Source organism: Alligator sinensis, unplaced genomic scaffold (genome assembly GCF_000455745.1).
Source record: "Alligator sinensis unplaced genomic scaffold, ASM45574v1 scaffold876_1, whole genome shotgun sequence".
In the NCBI taxonomy this organism is placed as follows: Eukaryota; Metazoa; Chordata; order Crocodylia; family Alligatoridae; genus Alligator; species Alligator sinensis.
The window spans coordinates 1,366,505-1,376,973 of record NW_005841938.1 but is presented as its reverse complement, the minus strand read 5'-3'; the positions used below and the strand labels follow the sequence as shown (position 1 = coordinate 1,376,973).

At 40.3% G+C, this 10,469-nt stretch overlaps 1 protein-coding gene across 1 annotated transcript in view; it reads right to left on the bottom strand.

The window, feature by feature from the left end:
- Positions 1-653: 653 nt before the first annotated feature.
- UTP18 (UTP18, small subunit processome component) overlaps positions 654-10,469 on the bottom strand; it is a 22,757-nt gene continuing 12,941 nt past the window's right edge. Inside the window, exons 10-14 of the mRNA XM_025199171.1 lie at positions 10,079-10,202; positions 7,751-7,925; positions 3,607-3,749; positions 1,416-1,481; positions 654-827 (exon numbers count right to left, since the gene is read on the bottom strand). Coding sequence (XP_025054956.1) covers positions 1,457-1,481; positions 3,607-3,749; positions 7,751-7,925; positions 10,079-10,202 — 467 coding nt within the window. The 3' untranslated portion in view covers positions 654-827; positions 1,416-1,456. The remainder of the gene's footprint in view (positions 828-1,415; positions 1,482-3,606; positions 3,750-7,750; positions 7,926-10,078; positions 10,203-10,469) is intronic.

Sequence of the window (10,469 nt, the reverse complement as noted above, 5' to 3'; positions counted from 1 at the left end):
AAAAATAAAGATTGGTCTGGCATTCTCCAAGATTAAGAATTCAATAAAAGAAAAGCCTATACATCTGAATTTTAAGAGAGATACTGTTATGACACTGAGACCAACTGAGGTTTTACTAATACCTAAGGCTGCTTGCAGATGTTAAACACACACATACACAACACTGCGCTTTACCAAAAGCAGCAGTGCGTTACTTCAACCCGGTTCTGCAGCATCTGTATAGATCAGGTGCTTCAGCAGAGTTTTTTGATGCTTTTATCTAATAGCAGATTCAATCTGCTATTAGATAAAAGCGCCAACAAGCCCCAGTATAGTGTCTGATCTACATATGTTGGGATTCCTGAGTCCAACCAACACAGTGCCTCTTCTGGGCATGTGCTGGGCTCAGCACAGGGGCATGCCAAATTTAAAATGCCTTTTATTTTTTTTTAAATGTCTCCAAGCAGCCTAAGTGCTTAATATGATGAACTTGATTGTTTTCAATTTTAACACTAGAACACTTATTGTAAGAGTAACTGAAACAACCTTTCCTTGAAAAAGCATAGCTCATATGCTGCTATGGCTATGTTATGTTATACTATCAAGAGTCATTCAAAGCCTACTTCTAGCACTAAAAAAAAAAAACAAACAAAAAAACAAAGTTGAAGCCAACATCTGTTTTCTGGACAAGCCAAGATGTTTTTATTAAAATTACACAATAGTCACAAAAGCACTGGTACTTATGAACTTCCAATAACCCTCCCCCCACCCCCAATCGCTAAAGAAAGTATTGGAAAAAAAATCTGCAGGAATTTGTCAGCATACTTTGAAACTTCAGATGACAGCATCTGGGGAGAGATTAGCAAAGAAACACCACATTAGAAGCCACAGAAACTACAACATATACTGTGAAGCTCATGTAAATTCTGCATTTTATTCAGTTGACCTTCAAAGGCATTTGAGTTGCCTAATTAATACCAAGTTACTGGTTAAAAAACAAAAAAATACTACCCAAATGGAAATAAATGAGTCACTGTGCATTTTTCCTATGAACTGGTTAAACTTAATACCAAAACTGGGACCTTGTTGGCAGAGTTTGGCTGCTGCAACTTACCACTTCACCTTTCTTTAGTGTACACCTGTGCAAACTGATGCCCGTTGCTAGATCAGTCGATTGATTGGTCAGAGCTGAATTTTTTGGTGGGGAAATTCACAAGTAGCCGGTTTGGCACCTTCTCTCTTGCACCATTGAGTTCTGCTCCCAGCTGTTTACTGCCCCACCCCCCCCAAAAAAAACCCAACTGCACACACGCACACAAAACTACACTTTAATTACTCTTTTCCATACAGTCCAAATTAAGTTTCATCAGAGGGAAGAAGAAATTTCAGCTTCCATAGAATTATGCTATCAACAGCTGTTCAGAAGTTACTTGTACCTTTGAGCCACCAAGCAGCTTTCATCATGGTGCATCCTGCCTCAGAAATCTGAGTAATGTTTCAGCCTGAAAAAAACAGAGTGAAAAATGGTGTTTTAAACAACTTGTTAACCTGTTTCATGTGGTACAGCATTTTAGTTAGTGTTCTGTGTCGAAACTCTGGTTTCTAGCTATCTTATTGTAAATCTTTTAAATTATAATCTTTAGCAGTTGCCTAGAGATCTTCGTTACATACACCCATGCCACACTAGCTTTCAGGAACAAGGGTTAATAGCTTGTGGGAAGATGCACTTGAACCACCACAGCTGTGCTACTTCCAAGCTCTCACATGCTAAAGCATGCACCTTGTCATTTCCTCCTTTTTTTTGTTTTTAGTCTTACTGTTGTAAACCTCATCTTTTCACAGGCTCTCCTCACCACCTGTCAGCCTTTGATATGTCAAGTTACATTAACACTTAAACCCCCCTCCAAAAAACAAGAACTTGAGTTGTCCATATTTATAGCATACTATTATTCAGAGAGAGCCAATAAAGCTTAATAGTTCGTTTTTGTCCAGAGTAAATGGATAGCAGCACATTTGACATGGAGCTTGTAATGAATACTCCTCCCTACCTCAAAATGTTCTAATTTCAGTGACGAGTCACAACGATCTAAGTCAATTATGGGACTTTGCTCATGTCTCCATAAAAAGAATCTTAGCTTAGGACTAATCTGACCGAATAGGCTCAGATTCCTGCATGGAGTCCCACTAAACTGTTCACATACAAAAGAGTATTTTCTATATCATCTAGCACAATAAGACATTCCAGCTTTACTGAGCTCTTTGGTTGATACGAGACAAAGGTCTTTGCCATGCGTTCATTTCCTCCACATACAGGTTACGCCACAATTTGGCAGGCAGGTTGTGCATGAGCATCTTAAAATATGCAGGATTCACTTAATCTTCCTACACTCTCCAGCCACGGCTGACCAAAATAATGTAATTTGACATTTTAAGTGTCAGCATGGGAGACAGAACTGGTTCACAAGTTGAGTTTGGGGGGGGGGGGGGGGGGGGGGGGGGGGAGGAAAAATCTATCCACAAGGAAACACACAGCATCCCTAATAGGTTGATACCATTGCAAACTACAAGGTACCTATTACAATTTGTTAAAATAACCAAGACATCATTGCTTATTTGCTCAAATGAGAGAGAACTGAAGACATACTATTTTAACAAGCACTCACTTTGCAGACCTGGGTTCAGGACAGAAATTACACAAACTGGTATAAGTAATCAGAAACTGATTCAAATCTATAACACAACAGAAGTTCAGTGAATATAAACTGATTTCAAAATGGCTGAAACCCGTTTTAACTAAACTTGGATGGATGTAGTATCAGACTTAGCTGGTTTAAGTTAAATCAGTGTATTGAACTAGTCTCAGATCCCCTCTAGATTCAAGTTAACTCACAGTCCCACGGCATCCCAGGATGCTTTGCACCTCTCCTGCAAACCTACCCTCACAGTGTAGATGAGCTAGTCTTGGCCTAAGCTGTCTGCTCTAGCTGACCAAGGAGGCATGCTCTGGTGCCCCCTGGCTTTTGGACTGGGCTACTGCAGACATGGGGCTGCAATTCCAGAATCACAAATGAATGTCTGTTCACCTGCTTATCGGGTCAGTCTGTGCAGCTTAGACCAACCTGCAAAAACTGAACTGATCCAGCCGCAGGCTCTCTCACTGTTTGCACTTAGCCCTGAAAACTCAAAGCAGATACTGTATTCAGAACAAATCTAGCATATGCACTGAAGTTATCAGGGCAATGTGAGAAACCTTTCGATATGCCTTAACTCTGTTCTCGAAGAACAAGAACAACGCAGTCAGTGGCTTGTTCATTCAGTCTTTGAACTCTGCTGACACGATGGCAGCTTTCTGGTATGGATGCTTAAAAAAAAAATGTGGATTAAATCTACTGGACAGTCTATTAAGATGATTGCAAGTTTGATTTTAAGAACATGAAAGTTAGGTGCGTTTTTTTTTTTTTTTAACTTTTTTTTGTACAAAGTACCGCTTTTTTTTTTTTAAATAAAGCAAATTAAATTGGTCTGTTGTGAACTGATGACCCAGAGGTCAAAGACAATGCAGTCACCAATCTCAAAAGGTAATAGTTTCTTTAACTAAAGAATTAATGAACCTAGTTTAATACATACCTATACAACAAAGCTTTGCCTTTGTTATTTCCAATACAGAAAAAGCCACTTCTGGGAGAGAAATCCATAGACTGAGTAAGGTAAATAACTTTTCTTCTGAACAGTGGGAAGTTTGAGAATACAGTAAATGAAGGAATGTGTACCTGTTAAGAAAGTTATAAATTAGCTATGACAATTACGTCAAAGTTCCTGCAACCACCAAATATGTCAACATTAAAAGCCCCTTCAATACAATTGAATTGTTTAAATATTAAATTTTAAAACCTTTAATTTTTGTGCCTTTTATATATAATGGGTAACATAACAGTTGCTCTTAACTATTAAATTCAGTGCTGGTTACCGGAACAACCTAGAGATACAGAACTCTGCAATCCTTAGTGTATTGGTACTATATATAAAGTTGCTTTCAGGATTCTCCATCCTCAGGTCTCCTAAGAAACCTATGAAACTGAATATCTGTACTGTCCGCAAGTGTCTTACGCACACACTTTTAAATCGGCGTTAGCACTGCTAATGCAACAGAAGTACACCCCCCGCCCATTCTGTGGGCCTTCGTTTCCAATATTTAGCAGCGACTCAACATGGAAATTAAACTGTTACTATAGCTTTATGGAAAGATACCTTACACTGCATGGTACATAGATGAGCACTTTTGAGGAAGCACAGACTGTTATCAATAGGGGTTCATGGATATCGATTTTTTTGGGCCAATACCAATGGCGGATTACTTACCAGCCATATCAGCTGATACTGATCCAACTGCCGATATGCAGCCCAGCAGCTTAGAGAGCAACATCTGGGTAAGTCTGTAGGGGCGGGAAGGGGGGGGGGTGTAGATCAAGGCCACCGCAGTGAGGGAGGGAGTGGGGCTGGGGTCGGCGCTGCTCAACTGGGGTGGGGCACAGGATGGAGCCAGTAGCTCACTGTGGGGAAGAAAGGCTCCCACTGCTGCATGCAGCCCTGGAGGAGACACGGGGGGCATGTGGCCCACTGGATCCGTGCGCAGAACGAGGGCAAGCTGCCACTGTACACTTGCACTCGGGAACTGTGCCAGGCTCTTTCCTGTGGCTGTGCTCTCACCCAGTGGGGTGGGGCAGGTGGCAGCAGCGTTGAGAGGTAGGCTACAGGGGCGCCAACCCTGTAGCCCCGCTCCCAGCGCTGCTGCTGCCTGCCCTGGCCCAGTCCAAGCACAAGCGCACAGTGGCAGCCCACCCCTACCCCACGCAGAGATCCAGGGAACAATGTGCCCCCCACACCTCCCTGGGGTGTAAGCAGCAGCGAGGGCCAGCCCCCCGCACAAGCCACCAGCTCTGTCCCATGCCCTGCCCTAGCTGGGCAGCGCCTGCCCCTGCCCCAGTCCCAGTCCCACTCCCTCCCACACTGCAGGGGCCTCAATCTGCTCCCCCCCGCCCCTGACTTATCAGCCAGATATTGGTCTCCAAGATGCCAAGTTGCACTCCTGGCCATGTGCATGCTGCAGCTGCGCATGTGCACGTAGCATTTATAAGCAACATTATCAACCACATCAGCCAAAAAGAGCCAACTGCCAATACTGTCAATTTTTCTTTTATCAGTGCTGATACGATATGAACTGATGTATTGGTACACCTCTAGTTATTACTGAACTGTGAACAACTCCAAGATCTACACCATTTTTAAAGGCATGAAAGCTTAAATAGTTCATTTGAGTCCATCGTAATGAAAAGGCACCATTAAAATGAAAACCAAATAATTAACTGTTCAGCAACCCATATCAAAAAGCCACTCCTCTGTGGTTTATGGACAACATCATTGGCAAGTGCCACAAGTCTGTGCAGAGGCCAAGATTGAGAGCTGTGTTTCTTCAGTTGTATAGAATTAGAAACAGTGCATATTCTCAAACTTGAGTGACCTTCTGTACTAAGCTGTCTCCCAAACAGCTGGCAGTTCATTCCAGTGACCATTCCCCTATTCAAAACCTTTCTGAACTGAAGCAAAACAAATAAATAAATTAATCAATCAATCAGGGTTTTTTGTTGCTTATGCTGAAGACACCGTGGGCTACAGCAAAACCCCCAAGAAATCAGGTCAATTTAATTCTATAGCAATTTTGGCATTCGTGACCAACAATGAAGGCAGTTTCTCAAGAGGACTGGAGGCTCAGACAAGACCCACCAACATAACTGACGTTCTTATTTAGGAGGAAATAATTATTTCCACCTTTCAACAGCAAGGGGGAAGTTTGATGTCTGCTAACCAATCACTCTCTCTGCAGTTTGTGCCTGGATAACCAGCATCTCCTTTTAGTTTCATTATCTAGCAATTAAGTGGTAGAATGGGTGGGATAGAAAGAAGAGAGAAAAAAAGTTGAGATGTTTTGCAGAAGGGGGAAGGGAGAGACAGACATGCAAGAATTGAAAAAAATGATATGTATATATTGTAGAAAGCAGGAATAGGAAGAGATAAAACAACATTTATTACAGGAAAGTTAAAAATCAAGTAGAGCAAAGCTTGGCAGATGCAACTAAGAGATGCAATATATCATATCCTGAAATATTTTTAAATGGAGCATTTTGCACCAAAAACTATTCCTAAGAAAATGCAGACAACCCTGAATCAGGATGTCATTTGACTTGTCCTAAATAAAGAACTGAATCCTTACTGAACTTGAGAAAAGCCATTAAGATAGACCAACTTGTCCCATTAAAACTACAGATGACGTGGAAGGCAAGCAAGGCTAACCCTTCTACAATGTGCTTAATGCATCATTGGGACGGAGGTATATTTGAGTTGCGTGTCTTCTAAGTCCGCCTTTTACTCCTGTGGATTTAGGTTCCTAACTTTGTTAGGTTAAAACAGAACCGATTCACTCATTTAAAATGATCTTCTAGATTGTGAGCAGTGAGCTAGTTTCAAGTTTCCTTGCACTGAAAATTTCTAATAAATTTTATATTTGGTTTCTTTTCAAGTAACAGAACCACTCAGTAATAAGATTTGACTGCTAGCACAGTAGAAGTTTAAGTAATATCAATCATAGTCTTACCAATGTTTGGCTTTTATTTCTACTTGTGTTGCATTATCTGTTACACTAAGAGTAACTAAGTTACATCTTCCAAGATTTTGGCTAGACAACCATTTCAACACCCTCTGGGATTAATGCAGTTATGGGCATGTTACTGTTAGCCTCTTATTTGCATAAATGGACAATAGCAGCCTAGAAGAAGCCTTCTTTATATCAACTGGGAGCTGCACCAAGGAGCTCAAGACTTCAGTTCAGCAGCCCCCAAAAGGTAAGAAAATGATGGGAATGCAAAGGCAATATGTAGAAGTCATGTTTCTTTGCCTTCCATTTAATCGCTGGTTACTCCTGAATTACTCAGAAATGGGAGTTAAATGAGATCCTCAACTGCAGGACTCCAAGCACCAGCTGTTCACGGTTCACCCCTGTGGCTGAGAGCCCAGTCAGCTGACATGGCTCCCAGCAACAGGGAAGACCCTGCTATACGTGCAAACTATAGCTATAAAGTTCGACCTCAAAAACGTGGACTAACTTTATAGTTGGTTGGAACTTTTTATGGTATGACAGGTAGTACTCTGCACATGTAGCTGGTCTTGATTTAATTGTGCAATTAATCTGTCAATTGTACAATAGATGCACCATGTAGAAGGGGCCCCAGTCTCATCATTCTTCAACTAATTGCTAGACATCTCCACTACTACCTAGGTAGCTGGCAAGGCAAGTACCAACATCCTCAGAGAGCCAGTGTAAGAAATCCATAGTAAAGTGACTGCTATTGCCGAAGGCTGTGATAAAGTGCCAGTGACAATCTGAATTACACCTACACCCTGTGCACCCTGCTGCTGTTCCAATAGAATGTGTCAGGAGGTCTTTTTAAGAAGTGGGAAAGGAAGGGCTTTCCTACAGGCACCAGAATTAATCCAACTGAGTTAGTTGGACACCTCAGCTCTAGTTTTCAAGTTACAGGCTTGTACAGTGCATCGGACTATTTTATTTGTCCAACACTAAACTTGTAAGAACAGTAGTATCCACATATCCAACACCATTCCAGCTAACAATAGGTTCTTTTCCTCATTCTGCCCCTTCCCAAGTTTGGGTGAAAATATTCACTTTCACCAAAAAAAACCCCCCCAAAACTCAACATACCAGTTTGACAGCCTCATCTGCTTTATTGGAGGCCACTGCCAAAATTTCTGTGGTGGAGTTGAATGCCAGAGAGGTAGCAGCTGTAACTAAGTTCATTATAGCTTTGACTGGTTTAGGATTGGTTTCTTGGAGGCAAGTGTCACTGGTATACACATTCACAACACCAGAACTGGAGCTAAGAGAAAAAAGACAAAGTTTATTCAAAGAAGATACAGACAAGTGATCCAAACCCCGTCATCATTCACATGACATCTCTGCAAGTTAAACTATCGTCGCATGTCTAGTGTATCTATGTACACAATTTAAAATCCATGTTAGAACATTATGGATGACTGACTTCTTAGCTTAAGCTGTAGAGACCCATGTTATCAGCTCTGGTAGTTCCCTGGTTCGCACACCAGGTTTTCAGAGCAGACCAGATTTCCTTTCTAAGGGACACTGCTCGCATGGTCTAATTTTTTCCCCAGGTTAAAAGGTAATGTTAAAAACAAACAAAAACCCACTCATCACATAATGCTGACTATACTTCTGCTGCTTCACATCTGAATTTTAAAAAATTAGTTGTGTAGTGTTATTCATCTTGAAGATTAGATAATATGATTCTTGATGGTTTTGGCACCTATCAATCACTGCCTCAGACAAGGTCGCTTCGGGTAAACTACATCTGCAACAAGAGAATGGCTCTTTCGGCTTCATCGAGAGAATTCAGACCAAGGTCAAGTATCAGTAGTGGTCTCTAAAATATGACTTGGACTAAAATGGGCTATAAGTAAACAATCATATCCCACTCCAAAAGCTTTCATAAGTACCATAAATCAAGTTTGTTCAATTTAAAGAAATGCAGCTTTACTTGTCAATTCTTAATGCTCTTTCTTGCCCAAAGTAGTGAATGAATAAACAACTAACTGTCTGAGGGATACAGCAACCACTAAAAATGGAATTATAGCTGCATTTTTTTCCCCATTCTGTCTGGTCTTAAATTTAAGCCCATTTCTTTAAAGCTATAAAAAAAAAGTTAAAAGTAACTTTTCTAGAGTACTATATTAAGTAGAGTGCACTCTACTATAACTAGAGACAAGGACAAATAGTTACAGTTCATCAAAATCTCTATTTTATGTTGCAGGTTCAAAAGACAGTATTGCATAAAAGACGACAAACTAAATGATGCATTTGATTTTAGGAACAAACATACATGACATTTTCACCCATTTTCACAAGAAAGTTGGTTTCTCTAAAAACTAAACTAAAAAGCAGGTTTTCAGCAATAAACTAAGCTTCCAAGTGAAGAATTGGGCTTCAGGTGATACAAAACAGGACTTTAGATTGACAAGTTGAACACTGAAATAAACATTTATTCACACAGCTAGATGAAACTTAATTTGAAAAATAACATTTCAGATTTATTTTAAAGGAAATGTTTGTCACAGAGTTTTCTGCACCCCATCTGCATAAAATATCAGAGTAATCCAACTAGACAAGCAGCAGCAGCACTGACTGTACAAGCTGTGCCAACCAAAAGAGATCCCCACCCCCCACCTAAACATGTTTAAAAGTTAGCTTTTTTCAATAGTTTCTGTAGCAATCATTTTATATAGGATTTTTTTCAGGTTTCTCTAACATAAAAACGGGTATTTAAAACAATACACAACAGCAATAGCAACTGTAAGAAAGAGGGAGCTGGGAAGTGACTAAGGGGAAAAAAGTAAATATTTACTACATTTATCTGAATCCAAGAAGACTTTGCATTTAAGACAACCCCTAATAACTGGATCCTATACACGGAAAGTTATAAAAATGGTTATATTTCCATGTAAAGATTCTTCTTATTGGTGGGCTGTCTAAAGTTTTCATATTCCATTCCAACAACCAGCATGGCAGGGAAAGCAGCAGCAGTGGGGTGAAGGGCCAGGATCTCCCCTCCCCTTGCCCCAGGCTGGGCTGGTACTTGCATTTAAAATTAGGTTTCCCTCTTCCCTACAGCGACTGGGGAAAAACACCTTATCTTGGATTTGAATAAATATAGTATTAATGAATGAGTCAGAGATTCAGGTCTGCCTTTTAAAACAGATGGAGTAGCTAACACCATGTTAATAGAAGCTGAGCTAGTAAAAACATGTACATGGTGTTTAGCCAACACTATATTATTTGAAATACCCATGAAGCACAATGGCTAGGTGTTTCATGGAATAGGACTCCTAGTCCATACATCTCCTCACCAAAAATTAATTCCTAGCCACTAGTAGTTCTTTATTTGTTGCAAGTGTTAAAAATTTACCCAAGGGCTCCAAAGTGAGAGAATATGATATTCTGTAGCATACTGTCACTTACCCACATGCCACATATTGGCCATTTTTTGATAGAGCAAGACATCTTCCATGCAAACAGCCTTCATCAGTGAACTTATTTATACATCGCCTGCTTTTTACATCCCAAATGAAAACTTCACCTTCACCTGAAGAAGAAGAATGGTGGAAACAAATGGTTGGTTATTGTACTAAGACTATTAGCAGATTAGGAAAAGAATTTGAATGAGGGTTAACATTTCACTAATAAAAATAAAGTGAATTTGAACCATGGATGTCAAAAGTATGCTTTGCAAGTCTGCCAAAACAGCAGAACAAGATATTAAATGCTAAATTCAACTTTCACTTGTCATGCTTAAACAATTGTCCGTTAAGTCAGTAACAGAAGAAACAAAATAAAAAGATAATGACAAGTT